Source organism: Bacillus rossius, chromosome 6 (assembly GCF_032445375.1).
Source record: "Bacillus rossius redtenbacheri isolate Brsri chromosome 6, Brsri_v3, whole genome shotgun sequence".
Taxonomy (NCBI): Eukaryota; Metazoa; Arthropoda; class Insecta; order Phasmatodea; family Bacillidae; genus Bacillus; species Bacillus rossius.
The window spans coordinates 32,281,442-32,306,417 of NC_086334.1; the positions used below are offsets into that span (position 1 = coordinate 32,281,442).

Here is a 24,976-nt window from a genome sequence, read left to right on the forward strand (position 1 = left end):
TGCCACTTTTGTGTTGTTTGCTGAATCTTATTGTAAGTATATATTTAACTGAAACTAACTCTTAGAAAAAAATTACGCTAAGAATTCAGTTTTTTTTTATTTAACATTTGCACACAATTTTGCCATGACATTAAGTTATATGAAATGGAAAGTAGCATGTCAAATTATATATTAAAATTTCTATGTTCAGAAAAGAAACAATTTATTTTATTAAATATGATAGTGCTAAGGCCAAAACTGTTAAATTGCCAATGCAAAAATTGTTATCTAGAAAGCATCACAATACGATTTTATTAATAAAACTTACTTCTAATGCCTACAACAAACAGTAGAAAAGAAAAAACTTACTTAAAACAATTCTTAAAAAGTATATCACCCCAGAAATAAATTATAATTACGAGATGTATATTATTTATTGTACTACACAAACTACATTAGTTCTTACAACCACAAAATAACGGTATCTACTCTACAGTCCAAAACAATATACTTATCAAGAACTATAATACACCACACACCATACACAGGGAATAACTCACATTCACATTTCTTAGTACACACTTTAATTTCTACTGTATAAAAAAATCTGATATTCTTATTCATATATTGGTTAGTATAAATTCACTGAAAATAAAATGTGATGAATTTTAAATGTCTCATATTACAACATTTTGTTTAAATAACCTCAAATTATATATATAGTGCTACCAGTAATTGAACACCTGTAATTTTCCCCCAATTTTCTTCTTTTATTCAATCCCTGCGGTCTCGCCTACGCTGCTCCTGAAAAAGAATTAAAAAGTAAATTATTAAATAAAACATTTTGATCATACTGCAAACATATGTATTAATTATGATAATCCTTCACAATTCCCCGGAATATCAGAAAATAAAACATTTTTGGGCCATCTTAATGAAATGAAAACTATAGTTGGCCAATATAATTTGATGGGTTTGTGTTGACTAGAATAAGCACTAATCGTATGCACAGTAGTGTCTCGAAAACTCAGCCTAATGTGGACCGAAGGGTGGCAGAATTTATGAAAATGCCGGGTTATCGGGACTGGGGTTAAAAAAGAATAAGTACAAATATTTCCTCAGAAAATACAGTACTGTATTGTTTGCTTGAGAATACAACAGAGAAAAAACTGCTCAAATAACCTTAAAAAAAGAAAAAGTATGTACTTTATGAAGGCATAGAGCCTTTACTACATGAAAATTAAAATTAATGAATACACAGTGTACAGTAATTTACCTGATAAGACAGACCTCAGAAAAATACTTCATGAAGGCATAAAGCTGTCTATAATGAAATTAACTAGCCAACTTTGCAAAAACTGGCTTTTTTTTTTTAACAAAATGTGCAATGTCCTGTTGTCTTCCGCACTGCACTCTGCATTTTGCTGCTTCATCACAAAGACAATGAAGGAACATTAACTAGTGTTAATGACCATCTCGTTCCAGGTATCCACCATCCATCCAACCCTTGACCATTTTTTTTGCAGAAAGGAGGATACAGCTTCTCTTGAGACTAACCAAAACTCTTTCGTCCATTGGCTGGCATATCACCTACATTGGGTGGTAAAAACATTGCTCGTACTTCCCAATTTTTAACTCTTCGATGTCTAGGTGCGAAGACGTGTTGTCCAAAATCAGGTTTTTAGGTTTTAAAAACTGCCCAACCGAGGGAACAAATATTTCATGGAAACATTCTTTGAAAATTGCACAGTTTCGGTACCAAATTGAAAGTTTATCCATTTCAATGTGCTTAAATGCACATTGTTTGATTGTCCTACGAGACCAAGATTTAATTTGTGCTCACCTTGCATTACTGCATGCTAGGATTGTTACCCTCTCCTTACGCCTTTTAAAACCTGAGGCTGTCTGTCTTTCCTTGAAAGCAAGACTTTTCATTTGTAACAGTTTATAATTTAACACTGTTTCATCACAATTGTACAATTGCTCTCCAGTCATACCTTCAATTCGATACATTTCTGAAAGTTTTCCTTAAACTGAAACATACCCTCCGTGTCCCTAGATAGTTTCCCCCCACAAATATGTACTAAGCTGCCGGATTCCATAGCGTTTCTTCTAGCGATCAATCCAGCCAGTGCTTGCAACAAATATACGGATTGTCTTTTATAAATTCATAACATTTCAAGGCCTTCTCTTGTAAGTTTGACCCACTAATAGGCGTTCCCTTTTCTCTTGTTTGGCAAAACCAAATGTAAAATGCTTCATTTACCTCATTAAAGTCACTTTTCTTAATATTTCTCCTTTCTTTCAATGTTTCTGTATACATTCTCTTAACACACAACTAGAGTTCCTTCCGCTTCTTGTTCCAGGCTACAATCGTACTTTTGTTGACTCCCAAGTCCTTAGTCTATGTACTGAAACTTTCTACCTTATCCAGTTTCTTTAATGCCCACAACTTTTGCTTCATACACAAGTTCACTTGTTTTCTTTTGATGAACGATGTTATCGCAGCGTACTGTCCAGCACCCAAAAACTTTGAAACAGCTCTGAACAATACACTAAGCACAGTTAATCACATCGAGTTACGCAACGTGGTTAAGTTATCCGGACTGCCGGGTTATAGAGTGCCGAGTTTTTTGGGCTCTACTGTATTAACTTTGAGCTTAACCTTACTGAAGATTGTTAGAAATGAATTTTAAAGCAGTGGCTAAGATACTTTGTTTGTTTTTGGAAAAAATCTAAATTTACAAACAAATAAAACTGAGAAACCAAAGTAATGCTTAACACTATTACATATTCATTATATTATTTCCAATAATTTAGTGTCCCAGTAAACTAATTTTTCACACCATTTTGTGCAATCTATAACGAGAAACTTAAGGCACTAATGAAATGTATGTAATAACGACTAATTATTTTTAATTGTAAAAAAACTCTTATTTTATACATTCACAATAATATCTCTAATAACTCTGTAGAAATACTTTTACCTTCCATGAACAAAAATATTTAAAGCACAACTAAGGTTATTTATAAATTAGAAAATATATTTGCGATGTGTTTGAACATGTGTGAAAAATTTAGATGTGATTGATACAGTAATATGTAAACCATACAACTCTATTGGGTAGCTGCTCATCAGTGACTTCTTACTTAGGTTAAAATGAAAAATAAAATTTTCAAAGCAATTTGAGCTGTTTGTATTAATTTTTCCAGATTGTTTAGAAAAAATCACTGCAATTACTGATAAAATATTGGCAAATTAGACCCTCACCTGGTAATCTATCAGGTGTTATTAAACAATGTATAAGAATAAAATTTAAAGTGTTCGCACAAAGTAAAGATAGCACACCTATTAACTCCATGCTAATTAGTTTTATACATTTAAAAATGTATGAAGCTCACAGATTTAATGATTCACCAAACTGATCTGGCTGAAGTTTGATATTGAAAACTGTACAGGAGGAGGAGGGGGGAATGGATGGGGGAGAAGAAAAGGAAACTTACCTTCTGAGTGAGGATGATGACAAGGCGACGGAAAATGCTGATGAAGTCAATGAACAGGTCAACTGAGTGAGTGACAAAGTCCTTGTCCCCTCGCCTTCGCTTCTCAATTATCAGCTGAGTGTCGTAGAGCACAAACAGGCACATGACGACCAGACCAACGTAAAGGTTCACCTGCAACACACACAAAAATAATACTGTAACTATTTTCACATTATAAGAATGGTATAAACAATGAATTAAGGATTAAAGTCTCATCAAGGTCAATTTCGTTTTTGACGTGACGTCTAATAAATCTATGAACGCCGGCTGCACGCACGAAAAAGTGTCCTGTTACGCTGTGTCCCTGTACGCTTGTGCCGCACCTCTCTCTCTTCCACTCGATTGGAACAACCATCGATTTGACTTTTTCGAGGCACATTAAACTTGAAACACTCCCATTCGTTTCCTACCATCATCCTATCCTTAACAGAACAACACAAATTGGAAGAAGTTGAATAGCAAACATGTATAAAAGTTATAGTTAAAATAATCTCTTCCTTAAAGTAATAAACATATTTGAATTAATGAGTGCAAATAAAAGTAAATTTATCAATTAAATTGTAGATTTCATTTCACTCCTTCTTTGTATCCATACAAAATAGTTATAATTCAATAAAAATGACTCAATTTTATTCATAAAAGTTTGCAATCATTTCATCAATGTTTTGTTATGTCACGTTAAACTATCGTCCGTAAACCAACTTTACAGACAACCAATTATTTTTATTAGGGCTTAATGTCTCTGACGTTAAGGTCGGTCATAATCAGAAATCTACAAAATCTCTGAAAGTTTAAGAACCAGGCACAAAATTTAGGAGGCAACAATAATAAAATATATGCTTTAATGAACAGCACTAGTTTTAGATTTTATAGTAATATTTAAGTAGTAAACGGTACCTTTATAGCACATTGGTACAGTATCAGTAATTAGAGTTAACTTATTACAATTTAAACAATGTCCCATTTTCTTGGACCCGGTTCATTTCTGTATAACAAAATTTAGAAACACAAAATCAGCTCGGGCTTTGAAAACCACCATATAGTTATAACTTGGTATCTTGATGGAAGCCAGTTGCCACCAGCAAAAGCTAGACATCATTGCGACCTGGTGCTCGGGATTTGTAGAGCCCTGGTCGTAAGAGATGAGAATAGCACAATGACGGAATGAATGGTGGGGGAAAACAGATACACCTTGGAAAAACACATCCTGGGCATGGTAAAATCCACATTTGCAATAGTGAAAAACTCGGGGTGATAACATTTTTTGCACATCATTGTAACTTTAACAATCTTAACAGTTAAAAATAACTGTTTCCCTGAAAACCATGAATAATGTATTTCACTTAAGAGATATTTTAGGCAGATTCACAACACTGCTTCTTCAAAGCTAATATTTATATTAAACAGCACACTCCATTTCTGCATAATAGAAAAATAATATTGGGATTCCTTTTATTTATTAACAACATGTGAATTTAACTTTTACCAATACAAAAAGTAATATGACTACACCAATTCCTCACTTAGCATGTCCTCAAATTGTGAACTCATTTAGTGCAATGTTAATTTTACTGTCACAGTCTTGAATAGCATGTCTGTAAATTTCAATTAGCACGAAATTGTTACAAGCAAAAAAAAAAGTCTGGCATGGCACCACGAAGTCTGCTTCACTCAGTAAACAGATGTATCGTTGCATATACACTAGAGTCCCGTTATAGCGAGGTGTCACGGTTCCGGGTTTTATCCTCGCTATAACCGTGTCCTCGCTATAACCGAATTGGACATATATTGGCCCCCAAAAAATTAAAATTAACAAAAAATAGCATAAAAATTGTGTTTCAACCTGTATAATTGGAAAATAACAGGTTATATTAACGAAATCTTAAGTTCTGTGAGCAGATGTGTGAATTCTCTTTAAAACGATACCCCATAAGTATGGATGCGATCACCGATTGCGTCAAAATAACCAGAATACCCTACCACGCCACGTAAGTATAGCATCTCAGCCCGCGGCCGACGCAGCATTGTCCTGCTATCTATCGTCGACGCGGGCTGTCTGCTGGCGGCCATGTTGGTTCGGGATGTTGCTAACAGGTGGTGCTAGTGTAGCGCGACGATTTAATTCCTTACAAAAAAGCAGGAGTGCGGCTGCGGCAACGCACGTACGCCTCAAACGAAATAGTCGCTGGAAAACTATACTTTTTTCATTTAAAGAAACCTGTCAACTGTTTCAGAAAATAAATTTGGGATTAAACTCAAACCTTCACCACCCCTTTCCCGGACAGATACCTCAAAAACTGACCGAAACAAAAGTTACAAGAAAACTGTCCTAGCGATTCGGAAATAAATACGGTAGTGCCTACTAGAGGTGTAAAAGTAACGAAAAAATGTGTACCCGTATGTATTCATTACTATAACAATTAGTACTCGTTACTATCGTTACGTTACTCGTTACTTCTGATATCGCATAACATGCTATGTTATGTTGCAGCAACGAATCCAGTCGTATTGCGTACGCGTACAGTATGACGTCGCGTAAATAATAATAAATAGAATATAAACAATTAACAATATTTAATAATTAATAGTTTTTGTTAACCAAGAAACAATTAAATCTCATTAGAGCGGCTTTTTAATATTATCTCTTAAGATAACAACAACAAAAAACGTGAAAATACGCGATTATAAAAACAAAAACATACATATTTCTAATTTGTAAAAAATACTTTCTTACGTTGTTTCTGTTCCAATCTCAAACTTTGTCTACACACGGCACAGATAACTAACGGAAGTTTGATAAAAGAAAGAAAGGATGGGATTCTATTTTTAAGCCACGCACTTAGGTGGCGACTGCACGGCTGAAGAATGTGACAGGCGTCAACGGCAAGATGTCTAGTGGCGAGCGAGAGGGGTGGAGGTAAAGCAGACAAATAACAAAAGCGCGCTTCAAGCGATCACGCCGTAAATTCCTCAAAAATAGCTCGTTATAGCCGTGTTCTCGCTATTACCGTGCTCGCTATAACGAGATTCTACTGTAGTTAGCTATTCAAGCGGGGGAAGAGACGTGCGCACAGGTCTGACTACACTATTGGCTGTTTTACGAACATCAGCTATGACAAGTTCAGTTGTGGCTATTGGGTGTAAAGGACCAAATGTTTTTACGTCCGCGCGTATGCCGCCAGGCCGTACCGTTGTCCCCCGGCCACAGATTGGGCTGTGATGAACTTCAATTTAGCCAGTGGCAGGGAACTCAAGAGTGCAATGCATCGTGTATTTGAGACAAAACTCTAAGTATTACAGCATGCAGAATGTCATGAAGGCCACAGTTATGTTGGTCGCACCTTAATTCTAAGCCTGTTTCGCAGTGTCGTATTTGACTACAAAGGATTTGAGGGTAGGCTTATATTTCGCTACATATTTTGGAACACATTAAGTAGATTAACCTTGCTATTTATGGAGACTAATGCTTCAGAATACGCAATCTCGAATAACACGAACATTTTTAGGAACACATTACTTGTGCTAAGTGAGGGATTGGGTGTATTTTCTCACACCATAAACAAAGTGCTATGACACTCACAGCTTTACATACAGAATTTATCACATGTTAAAATTACATTTAACAAGAGGTGAAAAATACACACCCTAGAGACCCTAACTGTGTTTTGAGTTATCAACAGGCTTCCTCTGTGTTCTGGTTCCCTTCCGTGACATATACCTACTACATCTTGGAAACATTTTGTTGCATCCAAGGAAGACTATGTACTCCTCCTCACATTAATGTTTGATATACCCATGGTAGGGTGCACCACCATTAAATATTGCAAAATTAGAGCAAATGTCAATAAACAACAGTTACCTCAATAATAACAACAACGGGAAAAGATAAAATATGCTGATAAGATGAACTGACTTCATGCAGCAATTAAAACACTGATAAGTCACCCAGTTTCACCCAGTTTACAAAATAAAGTTAAGTGAATTTCATCACTGAAAGTTTCATACAGTGAGAATGGTTTTAGAATTTCTGTGCCTCATTCATTTAACATAACACAAATTTATTTTTATGTATTTTTTAATTTAAACTACAGTAAACTCTCAAATATCCAGTTTTCGGGTTACCTGTACTTATATTTTGTTAAACTTTTAGTTTTTATGTTATGAAGCACTCTGGCCCACTCCTTTGCTTGGCCGTTCGACCCTTAGTATCTCCCACCCCTTAAGCTGTCACACTGGTCACATTTTAAACCCCATGGGGATGCGCCGACTGCTGCTTCATGCCTTCATCTTGTTTCACATGTCTATGCCCACCCATATGCCCGGCAAGTGACTTCGGCTTAAGGAAGGGATACCAGGAAAGTCTAAAAATAAACTAGCCAGAATTTATGTGTGCATTTTTTGTTAGCATTCCCTAACTATCTTGAACAGTTGTAAGTTAATTTTCCTTTTCAGCCACTGTAAATGCAGGTGAACCAGCAACAGAAGTGAAGACAATCTTCGCGTGTATCATGGCATGGTTTTCATGATGCAACAGTTCCCTAACAAACTCGTTTTCATGTGTGAATAATCTAGACACCGTTCACAAGATATGCATGTATTGTAGCATCCATTTTTTTATCTATGGAAACTTTCAATGCATGTATTGTAGCATCCATTTTTTTATCTATGGAAACTTTCCTGTGTTAGGTCTGTGGAAAGCATGCCTCGAAGAATTGGCATGCTACTTTTATGAAAGGACAAGGAGCTAAGAAGAATAGATAACTTTCTGCCTGAAGGGTGGAAAAATGAAATACAATGGTGGTAAGAAAGGAGGGGCAGATAGAGTGGGCAAATGGCAACACAGTGCTAGCATTGTTTACTTTCCAATAACCCAAGACACGGTACACAAGTCACTTCACAAGAAAATTTTCCCATCAATACTTTTAGGAAAACTAATATATTATATATAACAAAAATTACTATACACAGACTTGCCAACTTTTGAAACCCTCAATTAGTAAAATACATAAAAAATAATATATCATGCGTAAACTGCTCGCGGCAATTGAAAAATTAAACTTTCATGATATCACATTTTTTCTAGTAATCGAAATTATGTAATCGTTTTAACATACATTAACATTGCAGACCAACAATCATTATCATAATTTACCATTATGGAAACATTTTTGCTTAGTATCACATCAAAGAAAAAACTTTGTTCCTTGTGGTACCCTAAAAATCAACAGAGTGTACCTTTGTTACAATATAAACTGATATCAGTTAACTTCCAGCAGAATCTCCCTGGAGTACTGGTAATGAAAGCAACCTTGACACTATCATTTTCAAACTTGCATCACAAAATGTTACTACTAGTGGATATAATTTGGATTCAGAGTCATTGCTGCCGTCGGTCGCGACTGAAAATGCCACAGTTTGTAAATTCAAAAAATTTTATAGTTGCATCTGTTGCCATTTCTTTCACGACAGCCGTCGACTTTGTTCTTGCGCAACCAAATTTTTTTGCTACTTCAGAATTTGAAAACATTTTTCTGAATAACGGGCCGGCGTGATCCGAAACATTTAAAGGAATATTATGTTCAACCAAAAGGTTTGTGAACATACATTCTGCACGTATTACAGCATTGTCTGTGTTATTTTTAGCGAACTAATCACTAACCTTTGAACTGACTGCAACCTTTTAACATTTGCGAGATGTTTTGAACAGTTCACGTGGAGATTGATGTCATATCTTCCGCCGTGCTCAATGTTGATGTCCCATCTACACACTGAAAAAAATGTGAACTGTGTTCCCTTGCTTGATTTAAGAATACACGGAAAATCCCGTGTGTATGCATCACGAAATGCCTGAGAATAATGCGTATCACGTTTCGGGGGCATTTTCTTCTTCACTTGATTCCACTTCCGTAAATTGTGCACATAACACGTTTTTATTAAAAACATGCAATAAATTTGTTTCCTAACCTGTAATAAACAAAATCAAAATTGGCTCAACTTTAACTGAAGAATCACAACATACGCTTATGCGCGACACTATCTTGCCAAACTAAAAATGCTATTTAAACTAGTTCGTGATTGGTTGTAAGCGCATCAATATAACTCAGGCGGCCAATAAGGAAAGATATACAATCGGACAACATATTACGTGGTTCGCTAGCCTTCGACCAATAATATAACTCAATTACCGTACTCGTTTACATAGCAACAACACATGGCAACAGCTTTCACAAACCATACAATAAAACATTTAAGGCAGATGGAAAGTACATGTTTTAATAAACGTCTCGTACTTAAATTTCGTAAAAAAATCCAGACATCCTCGTACAATCGTAAAACGGGCGTGATTTTCCTACATTTTACACTAAAATCGTAAAGGTTGGCAAGTCTGTATACATGAGCGATTCAAATGAATTTGCACGTGCTGAAATCGAGGGTTACCTGGCTGATGAAGTAGGAGCCGAAGAGCAGGTTGGCGAGGGACAGGTAGAAGAGTGTGCTGAGGAGCGTCATGAGGGTGCCGCCCAGGTACAGCCACTGGGCGCGCCGTGCCAGCAGGGCAGACACCGTGAAGGAGGCGAAGATCAGGCTGGTGCCCACCAACGCGCTCACCACGATGCTGGGGTCAATGTCCACCACCACGTCCAGCAGCGGGCCCATGCCGAGACCTGCGCACAACGTCACGGTGATCCTGGTGGTGGTAATAGAACCGCTCCTTCCCAAAACAATCCTAGGGAAAAACTGACCTATCTAGCTGGACTGACTGGTTTCCACAGTAAGACAACAGGACTGCAGTTCTTTTGTTGTAAAAATGATGTGCCGACCCTTGTTCTTACCATAAAAAAATATTTTGCCACAAATATGGATTAAAAAAAAACCTAATTTATAACATATAATGCAAAAACTCACTGCAGAAAGACTTCCTTTTGGAACTTAAATTTGAATTATTTTCACACCAAAATTCATCATTGCATTGTTACCACCAGAGATTTAACAAAAAGCACCAGGTCAGGCATCCAGTTCTATGGACATGAGTAACTAAAAATGGACCAGCATAAGCAACCAGTCAATGGGGCAATACATGACAGATTCAGCCAGACCTGGTTTAAAATCAAATGTTCTAAAAACATTTACCATCTTACTGATGCTGCTGCAAGTAATAATTTTGAAAAAATCTTCCAAAACAAATAAATGGATGGTTTCAGCCAAAAAATAATTTTTCATACACACTGGTACTGTCTCAATAGCATTAATACATTTTACATGGTGTCACATTTGCTGTACAAAGGATTCAATGGTAGGCTCATTAAGATAAATGGTGTGAAAATGGTGTGTTATTTATCATTGAGTGTTATTCTACACATTTATATTACGTAAAGAATATTTCCCTATGCATTTTGGAACACATTATGGAAATTAGCCTTGCTATTTATGGAGACTAATGCTTCAGAACACGCAATTTTGAATAACACAAACTTTTTAGGAGTGCATTAGTCATTCTAAGTGAGGGATCGGTGTACATATTTGAGTCCCAACTGTTACAGTGTTATGCAACTTATTCACACCTATAATGACAATGGCCTCACATCTTGTGTACACAAGTCATCCACAACTGTCAAGGACAAAGATAATCACCGCACTAACAAGATATGGCACATAGGAACTTCTTGCCAGTAAAAAGCAGGCTGCTTCCATAGGTACATATTTTCATTTTAGTTTTTTCTTTAAGAGCTACAAGATTTGAATTACACTAATTATTTATTTATTTTATTTTATTTTATTTATTTAAATTTGTTACATGCCCGACAGTCTTGGGACTTTAGAGGTGGGCACGACACAAAACAAGTACGACACAAAACAAGTAAAAACAAACACTATCACAATAAATAGAGACAGCACAGGATAAACACAAAACATGAAAACAGAAATGATATAAATACCAAAAGGACAAGATAACATGACATTACTTAGCAAAATGTTAATTACATAATTATTAAACTATACACAAAATATATAAAAAAACGGATAATACAAAATATAACATGTGAGTAGAGAACAAGTTAAGAGGATAAATTTTTAAGTTCAGATAATTGATTATTATTGTAATTCCTAACTAATCGGTATATTATGTCATTAAAGTTATGTAGAGTACAATATGTTTGGTATAAACGAGAATTAAATTGTGGTATTTTTAACCCAGCGGTTTCCAGGAGATAAGTACAGTTAATTTTAGCGTTAAAACAATTTTCAACAAACAGAGAATCTAAATAGACTCTACGTGCACCAAGAGGAGTTAATGCAGGTGAAGGAAGGTTTTTTAAGTTTATTAAATTAATTAATTTTGTTTGTATACTTTCTAGTTTATTTGCATCGGCCGACTTGATGTCATTCCAGATTACTGAACAATATTCTAATTTGGACCTTATTAAGGCAAAATACAGGGAGAGAATTGAGTCTGAATTGGTAGCATAAAAAGTAATAAATTTGATCATAGCAAGGGTTTTGCGGGAAGACATGTATAAATAGTTTACATGATTATGTAAAAATAATTTTGAATCTAAAATAACACCAAGATCCTTAATTGTTGAACATTTCGTGATTACAGAGTTTTCTAAAATATAATCAAAATTAAGTGGTTGATATTTCCTTGTAAAGGATATAACAAATGTTTTGTGTTTATTTAGTGTAACCAGATTAAATTTACACCAATTGTTTACTTGGGAAATGTCATTTTGTAATAAAATACAGTCATTCTGTGTTATTATATTCCTAAATATTTTTAGATCATCGGCAAAATTATTAATTTTATTAATGTCTAATTGAAGTACAGTAATAAGTAGTCATTCGAAGTGAAGTAATTATCTATACATTTACCAAGTGTCTGCGAATAGAACATCCATAGAGCAGTTTAGAGCAAGGGCAATATAATCAATGAAAATATTGAATAATAAAGGTGATACAGAGTTCTTCTACCTTGTGAAACTCCCGAGCTAGCTTTACATTATGCAGAATTACAATTTTCAATAGAAACCAAAAAAAAATATATATATATGATTTTTAAGATAACCAGTAGACCAATAAGTAACATATTACAAACACCAAATTAGATAATTTATTTAATAGTAATGAATGACTAACTGTATCAAAAGCTCTGGCTATATCAAAGTAACAAGCGTTGATCTGGCCTCTGTTGATCACAACACTACAGTATATTAAAATAAAGTTTCACATGCTTAAAATACAAATAAAACTAAATTCTGCAATGAAGAAAAGTACTCCTATTGGAACTAACACACCATAACTTCACTCTAACTTCTAGCTTTTACTTGCAAATGCCAGAGGGGTTGAATTCCTGCACACAAGCGATATTTACTTTATTTTATTTCGGTTTAACATCTTACAGACAACAAGATTAACAAACCAGGGACACTGGCAAGGGATGGGCCACTGCCTTATTGTGAGGGACCATTCCCACCATTTACTGGGTTACTCTGGGGGACCTTGGATATCAGACCAGGAAATAAAAACCCAGGTTCTAGGAACAGAGTCCAGTGTCTTACCATTGTGCCAACTTGCTCCACAAGATGTTCATTTTCCAAAAAAAATATATATATATAAAAAATAAGTGTTAAAAACTTTAAATTTTGTAATAACTACTACTTAATGTTTTAATGCATATTACAAAAATTTTTCTTAATATTTTTATGCCAAACATCAACTTAGATTTTGACTTTGCAATAAATGAAACTGTTAGCCTAGTTTTTGCAAAATAAATTTTTTTTTCAATAATTGTAGTTTTCGAGAAGCGAGGCGGCGGAGGACGACCGACCTGTGAGGAAGGCGAAGCCCAGCAGGTAGGCGACGCGCAGGCCGCGGTTCTTGCCGGTGTCCGGGGTGCACATGAGCGCTACGAGCAGCCCCACCGAGCCCAGCATCGTCAGCAGGCCCGCGGAGAGCAGCTCCGTGTACATGTGCACGTAGGCCCCGGCGCTCGCCCCCAGCAGGGAAACCGTGAGGCAGGCGTACACATTCTTCAGGTGCTGGCGGACCGGCTCCTCCCTGCGGCACGCTCAACCCGTCACTTCCCTCGCCCACCACCCCCCCTTGAGATTCCCGCATCCCCGCCGTCATCACGGCAGTGAGCTATCCGACAGAACCCTTGGCATGGCGACGCAAAAATACAGCGTTCCCAAGCTTTCACTGCTATGCTGGGATGCATGTGTACAGGAGCGGGGGATGGAGGAGGGATTATCTCCCTGAAATCCAAAAAAAATCTATTATTTCCACCAGAAATCTGGATACAATCCTTGGTCTGATATTAAGACAGGATGTCTACAAATAAAAACTGGTTGAACCAATTACAAGACATTCAGAAACTTAAAAATTTTCTTAGAATGATTTTACAGCACTATAATAAATTCATATATATATTAAGAAAAATTAAACATGATATAAAATAGCTCTACTATTCACAGAAACATGCCAATTTTTGTGTTAGAAAGCTAAAACCTATTCAGAAATTTTTTACAATCTCTAACTATCTAAGCATATTTAATGTATGACATAAAACATAATTAGGGCATCAAAAATAAAATGCAAGTAGGCAAAAGAGCACTGGAAATTAAAACATTCTGATACTTCCAGCACAGTTACCGTTCATTAAGAATATTTTTTTAGAGGCTTTCGTGACCTTTCTCTTGTTTGGTTACTTTTTAGTGACCAATAGACACCCAATAATAACAGGCTTGAATCTGTATCTGCCACGGAAAATATTTATTCAGATATCCACCACTTGATACCTACAAGATTTTGCTCTGAGATGTATCATAAAATTTACATAGGGGTCATTCCATGTGAAATGACCCTAAATAGAATTTTTTTTTTAAATTTAAATTCTATATAAATTCAATAACAGTATTCCAAAGATTATGTGAAAAGTAAAATGTAATGCTAAATTTGTAAACTAATGGCAATGGTCTATTTACAAAGTTTTGACAGTTAACTGAATGTGTTACTCTGACAATAACCCAGAAGTTGGTTACACTGAAAATTTCACTCTTAACAAACAGCTGATAGGTGGCAATTGGAATGGTTTCTCCAGGCCTAGAAGAATATTTCCACAGTATATAAAAGTTGATTGCAGGTAAATATATACATTTTATTCACATTTAAAAAGTTACTTGTACCACGTCACACCCGTAACACTGTTTAGTACCTAAAGTTTGAAACAAATGAAACTAAAAGTAATAGGGAACTGAAAATTTATATGCACTAGCTCAGTCATATAACCTACAAATTTCAATCACAATTTTTTTTTGTAATACTGCTAATAAGAGCTGAAAATACTGTTATGGGTGTGACAATACATTAATAATCAATGTGTACATAGCATATCAGACATGTTTGGTTTAGATACACTGCACATTTCTTAGAATTTTTTTGGGTGTTTCTTAATACTCTTAGAGTACCTACCCATAAGTTCATAATTTTCTTGATACATGTATACTCATCTATACATTGGTAGTGCTAACTTAACCTATAATTAACATAACCTTGCTAATTTTTTCCATTAAATTAATAAGTTATTACATTTAAATTATTTATTACTATTTAATAATGATCTGGTAAGTTTAAAGTGCTTATGGCAGTGATCATGTACAGTAATATACTATAAGATAATGACTGATTGTCAATACTGGAAAATGTTACTAAGACAGCTTATTTTTTCCTTTGTTATAGCCTATATAGTACGACTAGATGTCTTCTACTGAGAGGGTAAAAAAGTATCGGCAAAAGTTACACCAGAATAAAGAAGAACATGAAAAACATTTGGAGAAGGAAAGGGAAAGAGACAGAAAAAGACGCGACAAAGCAAGAGAAATGTGTCAGATAAGCAAAAAAGCATTAAAACGTAAAAGGCTGAACGATGCAGACAGACAAAGAGAAAACAGAGAGAAAATAAAGAAGAGAGGAGCAGCAACAATTTCAACAGGACTGACACCTGATAAAGAGTCATATTCTTGTATCCGTTCTTTTGGAAGAGCTGTTAATAAAGTAAGAAAGCACCTTCCGTCTAGTCCAAGGAAGAAAAGTGCAGTGGTTAAGAAACTTTTGTTAGAGGTACTACCTGATGTAGCTAAAAAAGTTGCTAATATTTCTAAAACAGGAAAACATTTACACAAAGAAACAGAAGAAAAAGTACTGGAGTTTTATGTAAGAGATGATGTTAGTTGTCAAGAACCCGGTCGAAAGGATGTTGTAATCATTAAAAATCTTCAAACAGGTGAAAAAGAATATTTTCAAAAGAGAATTATGATTACAACAATAGGAGAGGCGTACGAGCTGTTTATTTCTGAATATCCAAATCTAGAAATCAAGAAGTCCAAATTTTACTCCTTGCGACCCCCATATGTTCTGCCAGTAGCAGAAACACCACATAATGTGTGTGGCTGCAAATACCATTCCAATATGCAGTTATTAATTGATGCTGTGAGCAAAGCTGTTACGTTCCCTTGTCAAATGGATGATCTTCTAGTAACTGCAGTATGTGATGAAGACAATTACCCTTGCATGGCTAATTTTTGTGACCAGTGTAGACACTTTCCTATAATTGGGCTCATTGATAAAGACGACATGGACATAGATGTCAAGTGGCAACAATGGAAAGAAGTCAACCTCATAGAGCATAAGGAAAAATACACAACTGCATACAAGAAATTCAGAATCAATTTCCACAATTTAAACTGCACTGTTACATTAAAAGAAAGCAAGCACAGCATTTCGAAGCTACAAAATTAAAAGTTACAACAAATACTGCTGTTCTTCAAATAGACTTCGCAGAAAACTATACAGCAGGGTTTCAAGATGAAATTCAAAGTGCACATTGGCACAAACAACAAGTATCACTTTTCACTGCAGTTGCTTGGGTTGGTGTCTGCAGACGTTGTTTTGTAATAGTCAGTGATGACTTGAACCACAACAAATACAGTGTCTGGGTTTTCTTAAATAAATTGATCACTGTCTTGAAAGAAGAATTTCCCAGCCTTGCACGGGTTCATATATTTTCAGATGGAAGTGCAGCTCAATTTAAGAACCGTTACATAATTCTGTCTGACATATTTTCAGCAAGATTTTGGTATTGATTGCACTTGGAACTTCTTTGCTACATCTCATGGCAAAGGGTCTGTAGACGGTGTAGGAGGGACAGTGAAACGTACAGTTTGGCGTTTAGTCAAGTCACGTCAGTGTGTTGTACAGTGTGCAGAAGACTTTTTTGACTGTGCTAGGAATGCCTTAATGGGGATAACAATCCTCTTCACATCTGCCATTGAGATTATTTCAATGTATGAAACTGTGTCCTCAAGATGGGTTAATGTTGATCCGGTTCCAAGGCTCCAAAAACTTCACAGCTTCCAGCCTGTGACTGAAGGCGTTGTTAGAGTTGCTATAACATCTTATGGTGAAAACAGTTTGGTTGTAAACTTGAAAAATGCATATAATGAGTGTGAAGTTAGTGATGCTCCACAACCAGGCCCATCTGCACCAGTCAGCATAGAGGGCACAGACAGTATTGAAGTTGGCGACTTTGTATTTGTGCAACTTAATGTAATGGGTCTTGGGACCAAAACCACTAGCCAGAAAGACTATTTTGCTGAAGTGCTTAGTATTGACATTGAAACTAACCAAGTAGTTTTAAAATACATGCATCCAAGTGGGAAGATGTGGATCTGGCCAAAAGAAAATGACATTTCAACTGAGGACATTTCTGTTATTGTGAATAAATGTGAACCTCCCAAACTTGTCAATAACCGTGGACAGTTTACATTTAAATAATTTCTTTTTAATCAAAATGAAGTTTAAAGGATGGTTAAAGTAGGTTTTTTTGATTTTAAATAAATAAATAATTTTTAAGAATTGATTTTACAAATCTATCATCATTAAAATGTTTTGTCACACCCGTAACGTCACACCCGCAACATGTAGAAATTTTTTTAAAAATTATAAAAAAATAGTTGTGCTTGTTTAAAATTCATTTTCAGATAATTTTAATCATCAGAATACACTTAAGTTATTTTTTAAGAATATAAATTATTTTTTCCAAAATATTATTAACAGACATTTCCAGTCAAAAACACAGTTGTTCATAAAGAGAGGTATTTTTGTCACACCCGTAACAATTTTAATTTTAGCACCACGGTACCTTAATAAAGAGTTTAGATATATTTTAAGCTTTTGGTTTGTGAACTAATCATTTAGAGAAGAGTACATCCACTTTAAAAAATTATGCTTACTTAAAATTTTTCTGGACATACTGTTTTGCATTGCAGAATCTACCAATTTTGTCACACCCGTAACAATGGAATGACCCATAGGTACATTACATGAAAGTTACACATAAGGGTTCTGGATGAAAAGTGCTTACTTGAAAGAAGGTAAACTAACATAAAAAATTAAATTAATTTTTTTGGCATCTAATAACACCAGTTTCTAATTTTCCTGTGAGAAATTCTTATATTGCAAGTAGTTTTCTTTTACCTGCAAACAATAAATCCCATCTCCTATGTTTACATTTTTGTACCCTTTCCACCATATTGAAGTCCATAAATGACTTTTACAAGATGTTCAGTTGTCTCCTTGAAAAAAGTATAAAAGATAATAGTAATTGGTAACATTTGGTTAGAATATATTTTTATTATATCTATTCTTTTATTTTGTCTTGTAACACTGGAAATTATTAAGTTTTATTTTCTTGGATTGAAGGTTTAGTAAACATTTTGATGATTTCCATACAGCATTCCTGTGTATAAGAAGGTAAGAATTCTTGTCATAGTGTTTTAAACACTTTTTGAGCTAAAGGTAATAATAGCCGGCAGCATGTAGCTAGGCAGGGTGTCTACTGAGTTACAAAAATAAAAATTAGTGACTTTTCTTGACTTTTTCATGACAATTTCCACTGAAGAGTGACCACGAAACTTGTCAAAATGGTATAATTTTTAAATGTTATAAAATTAAGTGTAGCCTATACCTTACATCAAAAATAAAATTAAAAATTGAACGTTTACTTTTCTTTATCATAATATACAGGCCTAAGTGCTGGAAAAAAAGACATAAGTTAAGCCTATAAATGAAGGTTAGTTTGAAACTTAATTGAATAAAATTAATTATATCTGCTTTCCCGCATGCCAATTTTTCGTCGCACTTTAAGCGCTAAAACACGTTAACATTTGTTGGCAAACATTTTCAGAACATTATATCATAGAAAATATTACAATTCCATTCCGTAGCACTTTAACCTCTTCGACAATGATTTCAGTTGGAAAATAAAATAGGGCGGCAATTTAGGGATTTTGTTGTTTTGTAATTTGTAAACATAGTCATTAACAAAACCAAAACACGAAAATACATCACACATTTTGTGCACAAATTTTTGGCTTTCTTTTATCCTAGCCAAACATAAATTTACGTTTCGTACACACAAGCAAGAAGTAAACAAACGAACTCAACGCTAATACATAGTTCGATTATGAACGCTCGCCATTTGGCCAACAACTTATCGATATGGACGCGGGTCGCGCACATTGACGCCTTGACAGCTGCAATCGATTATGTGCGATCGTTAAGCGCTCTGTAGAGTAAGAATGAAACTGACTACACCATGATCGCCACTGAACGAATACCATCCTTTTTTTAAGCGTGTAAGGTACGAGAATTGAATAAATTACGTTTTCACAGCATTCGAATGGACTTTTTTTTTTTTTTTAAATAAAGAAGAGCAACTCGCTATTATTAAAATTTTCTCTGCATTCTATGTGAAAATTATGACGTTGCACGTAGGAGAATAGAAGCTGTAAGCAACATTTTGAACGGGAATTTAAAGTAAACGTCTTATGGCGAAAATGGCGGGACTAGCCTAGTTAAACACGGGAAAATGTGTGGGAACATCTTAAGCAATGATGTTCCTGAAAATGCAAGCTGCCAAAAGCACAAAAAATATGGTATATACAAGATCAGTGCACAGAAATACACATTAGCCTTGTAATTAATTTTTTCGTGACTTTTACCAAAATATACTTAAAAATGGTGACTTTTTCGAGACTTTCGTGACCTTTTACAACATTCGTGACTTTTTCATGACTTTCGTGACCTAGTAGACACCCTGAGCTAGGTCTTCATTTACTGTCAAGGAGAGGGTCGCATTAAAAATAAATAATTAGCAAAAATTTCCAAAAGTTCCCTTAACATTTTGTAAATGTATTTCATACTTAATATATAATAAATACATAATTAATGTAGCCAATAACTCTGTCAAATTTTAATTATTTACAATGTAGCTAAAGTAAATAACCATTTAAACGGTAAAGTACTGGTAAACTAATAGAAAGATTTGAATGCCCACTGACATAATGATTAGAGAAGTGTTAGGAAGTAAAAAAATGCATTTAATTTTTTTATTAAATGCAACCATCTCTATCACATTTCTGATGTCAATTTTGTTTGTGAATAAGAAATATATAATGGATCCTGTTATTTCATAATGAGTATGAAAAAGTTTGTGTGTGATATTGAATATTAATTTCAATACTCTACTAAATTCATTTCATATCACTTTTCTTCCAGATGAATGTTAATTTATTATATGTACATAAGCAATGTAAAATATATACCTATATTTAAAGTAACTACAGAAAAGGCAAGGTGTGTTTTATGTGTTATTTTAAGTTTTCCATTGCTATCGGAATTGTGGTTTTTCAACGAAAAAGTTACGTTTTCCCCAGAAAAGCAAAGTTTTTCCAGATAAGATATATTTTTTTCCCAGAAAGCAGAGGTTTTTGTAAGTGTATATGATTCAGGGTGTCTAACAAACATGTGAAAAAATCACTGTCTTTTTCAGGGATTCTTTGAACACTAATATTATTTAGTCATTAACAACAAAAATTCAAATTCAAAAATAGCATCTCTTAAGTTTATACAAAAAAAAACATTTTTTAAGAATTTCATTATTTGATAAAGCAGTTTCACACGAGAACAAGGTATTTTTAACGATTATACAACACAGTTTGATAGCATTCCCTTGAAATCATATCCCACACATTTTCCTGCATATTCTGCCTTCTCTATTCGGTAAATATGTAGTGTACGGATTAGTGCCAAAAAAAATCGTACAAATATAAAATAACTTTCATTATATGCTCTTTTACGTCCTCTTTTCATAACCGCCTGCGGAGATAAAAAATTCCAATTACTTTTGGAGATATCGCCGTTCTTATTTTGCAATACAAGCCCTATGTAATCATTATACAGACGCCATTTTTTATTTTGCCGTGTGCGCGTGAATGCCTAAATAACAGAAATTTTCTATTAGGTAAGGTTAGTTACATTATAAATACTTCAAAAAAAAATGGAAATTAAAAATATCAATTAATTTTACTTGTATAGTTTTAAGTATTTATAATGTAACTGACCTGACCTAACAAAACGGGACAAAGGTAGATTAGGTCAGGTCAGCTACAGTATAAATACTTTGAAACTGAACAGACATTAAAAATAATAAAAATTAATTTTAATGGTTGTTTAATTTTAAAGTATTTATAATGTAGCTGACCTGACCTAACAAACCGGGAAAAAGGATGAACAGTAGGAACTCACGTAATTTTCTTTTTACGTGATGTAGTCGTTCAACTACGTCGCGAAAAAATAATAATATCATACTTGTAAACAAGCAACAATGGTGAACGCAGGAAGCCTACGATTCACTCATCATTCTGGACATACCCGAATACTCACGTTGGCAAGCCTGCTTTCAACAGACGAGAGGCAAACGCCCGATCGTGCATCTTCGTTTTTTTTTTTTTGTAAATAAATATGCAACTCATGAAAACTAATGGTCAATTAGGTTATGTTAGCTACATTATAAATACTTTAAAACATTGTGGATGGTTGATTTGGTTAGGATAGCTACATTAAAAATACTGTGAAATCATGTAAACGGTTTCCTAGCGCTGGATAGCTACATATTAAAAAGTTATTTGCTAAGCAACCATAAAATGATTTTACAGTTTTTTTAATGTAGCTATACTTACCTAATATAACCAACCATCCACAATGTTTTAAAGTATTTTTAATTACTTCTTGCTAATTTTAAGAAAAGAAGGCTTGCCAACGTGAGTATTCGAGTATGTCCAGAAGGATGAGTGAATCGTAGGCTTCCCGCTGAACGCCGCATCAGTGCACAGCATGAAAATTAAAAAATTCCATATCTCCTAAAGTATTTGGAATTTCTGATCTCCGCCGGGTTTAATTAAAAGAGGAAGTTAAAGAGCACAGAATAAAGGTATTTTTGGAATTTTAAATTTTTTTTTTTAACAAATATTGCCCAAATATGAAAATTAAAAAATTCGATATCTCCTAAAGTATTTGGATTTTCTTATCTCCGCAGGCGGTTATGAAAAGAGGACGTAAAAGAGCATATAATGAAAGTTATTTTATATTTGTACGATTTTTTTGGCGCTAATCTGTACACTACATATTTACCCTCTATTCTTCTATCAATTTATTCCATTATTCTAAGACCAAACAAAACATCATAAAAAGCGAACACACAAGTGCAGTCAGATTCTTGCAAAAACAGATATTGAATAAAAAACACCCGGCAACATCGCCAGGAACACCAACACAGCAAACGTAGCAAACACAGCTTGGTGTGGCCAGTGACAGCTGAGATGCAGGTGGCTCTATTTTACTTGCATAGCAAACAATGCTAACATAGTAAGCATAATGTTCTGTGTGGCCAAGTTTTAGGCATACCACACTTCACGATTGCAATTGGCAACTATCAATTACTATTTTATCACACTACTATTGATAGCACTAAGTCAATTCGTGTGGCAAGTTGTCGATAAAGGTAACACTTAGATACAAGATACCAAACAAATAAAATTGTCTCTGATGGAACTCTAATTTATCATGAAAGTCATTAAAAATATTCCTAGACTTTTTCCTGTTTCTATCCACCTTCTCGTAACTTAAGTGCAGACTGGTTAGGTTATATCAGCTAACATTTAGGACTAAAATACTTAAAATATTTGAAATGTTGCTAATATTCTTAGAGGAGCTTTTATGTCAAGTAAAAATAAAAATCTGAAATACTTTTTTCGAACACTAGAGATGTTCCTACATTAATCCTGAAAACAGCATTTATACATTTTTACTGGTTTCTGAGAAATCACAGTTAATAGGTTTCATTACAATATTTGTGCATTAAAGCTGGCATATTTTGCTTTCCAGGGTTGGTCAGTGTGTGTGTGTATGATTTGTGAAAATGGTCGATTACATTAGGTTAGCAACATAAAATACTTCAAAATAATGAGGGTGGTTAGTTGGGTTAACATAGCTACATTAAAAATACTTTGAAATCATGAGGATGGTTGTTTGGATCAAAATAGCTACATCTTAAATTGGTAATTCCTAAACAACTATTAAGAATATTTTACACAATTTTTAATTTAGCTATACTAACCCAACTGTCTACAATGTTTTGAAATATTTTTAATGTAGCTAACCTAAACTAACCTAATCAACCACACACAATTTAAATTTTTTTCACTCCCATTTGAATCATTCATTACTACGTGACTAAAAATACTACTTGAAATGCAAGACAGAAAACTAAGATTCTGTAATGCAATTTGATATTTACATAAACAAATAGAAACATTAAAATTCCCTTATAATTACAATAGTCACATTAACTCATTAATCAAAACAATACCCATGTTTACTATATTTCACCAAAACAAACACAGACCACACGGAAAAAAAAAAATGACCACAGCTGCATCAATGCACAAGCATTGTAATGCAAGTTCTAAACGGTTATTTCTCAGAAACCAGTAGGAATTAAGAAATGCTGTTTTAAGGGTAAATACAGGTACACCTCTAGTGTTCGAAAAAAAGTATATTAAAAATTTTATTTTTAATTTAAGTAAAAGTCCCTCTGTAAGAATATGGCGAGAATGCTTTACCTCTTAACAAAATTTAAATTTTATTCCTACTTCAACCTGGAAAACTACGGTAGTTATGATCTTAAAAATCTGGGAAAATTCTGGGATTTAATGCATTAATATGTAAATGTTGACTTAGAATTAATATAATTGCTACTAAATGGTCTACCAATATTTAGAATTTTTATTTCTTTTTTAATGAATTTTGTGTCACAATATACTTTGATTTATTCCCATGACGTTTTATTGAGATTCTTAAAAACAAATGGAAATCGAAATAAACCTTTTTGCGTAATATTTAAACAGCAACATTCAAAATGCCATTTTTCAGAATTTTTTTTTCTCAAGGATAAGCACCTTTCATCCAAAAACTACTACTCGTGTATTTGTGATCTCTCCTAAAAAAAATCAGATGAAATTAACATACACGTTTGTAAAAATTTGATAGTTGCTGACGAAACTTCTCTCACAGCATTATTTTGTGAATCTATATGAAGTGAACCAATCGAATAAACTAATTAAACCACTAAGCAGAATTCCACAGCTATTTACTAAAACTTGTAAAATAGCTAAATATTTAAACTTATTACGCAATAAGCGTTAATTCAGGTTCACTTTGAATTCCATTAGTATAAATTATGAATCTATAAAACACATATTACTATTAATGCAATAATAAATCTAAAATCTTTAAATAACGCCCATCAATTTGTAGCCATTTACTGCAACAACAAAAACACGTACAAACCAACACTATAAATACGTACAATTTCGAGTTGAACGTGCGAAAAAATGAGTCTATTGTCGCAGCCATTCTTCCAACGAGATTTAATAGTTCAATACAACTGTTAATTTATTTCAAACAACTTCCAAATTAAATTCTTTGCACACTAAATGCAAGTCAACCTCAACTTCTTCGTAGTCACTTCTCGTCACTTCGTTTTTCTACTGGATTCGCTGTCGCTCGCTGACGTGTACCGTGACGTTTGCTTTTTTTTTCTACAAGCGCATGCGCACTACGTCCGCCTAAATGCTGCTTGTAATATCCTTGGTGGCCGGGTTGTCCTTGGCTCTCGAAAATTCCATTGCAAACACAACTTCAAAAATAACAAGCTGTTAACCTTCGACTGGTTCAGCGTGTAGTATAGTATTACATACTTGAAAATATAAACATTTAAATAGCTAAAGTAATAATTGTCATTATTTTACCTTAGGAACATTATATATTGTTTAATATGATTAACTAACTCTTAGTTCAAACATATCACATAATTAAAAAAAAAAAAACCTGTAGTTTAAAGTAATTGGCACAACAACAATTTTCCCTATGGCATTATTAATGGCAAACAACTATTTAATTTATAATTTTACAACGATATCTACTATAGTAATATGACTTTGTACTGCCTTGGGTAGATTCAGAGGTCCGGTCCCAGTTCTGTCAGCTGTGCGTCACT

At 34.2% G+C, this 24,976-nt stretch overlaps 1 protein-coding gene across 1 annotated transcript; it reads right to left on the minus strand.

Annotated features, from left to right (window-relative positions):
* Positions 1–394: 394 nt before the first annotated feature.
* LOC134532985 (bax inhibitor 1) lies at positions 395–24,976 on the minus strand. The gene is made up of 5 exons (XM_063370084.1): positions 24,287–24,976; positions 13,349–13,578; positions 9,961–10,187; positions 3,484–3,654; positions 395–783 (listed from the first exon to the last, which is right to left on the minus strand). Exons 1-5 carry the CDS (start codon positions 24,331–24,333, stop codon positions 754–756), a joined length of 705 nt encoding a protein of 234 aa, XP_063226154.1. The 5' UTR covers positions 24,334–24,976; the 3' UTR covers positions 395–753.

Excerpts from the sequence above, each read along its gene's own strand:
- LOC134532985 (XM_063370084.1), bottom strand. The coding sequence starts at position 24,333 with ATGGCTGCGACAATAGACTCATTTTTTCGCACGTTCAACTCGAAATT. Across the intron at positions 13,579-24,286 it reads CGCACGTTCAACTCGAAATT|GGAGGAGCCGGTCCGCCAGC; the intron begins GTACGTATTTAT and ends AGCGTGCCGCAG. Across the intron at positions 3,655-9,960 it reads GCTCCTACTTCATCAGCCAG|GTGAACCTTTACGTTGGTCT; the intron begins GTAACCCTCGAT and ends TGTGTGTTGCAG.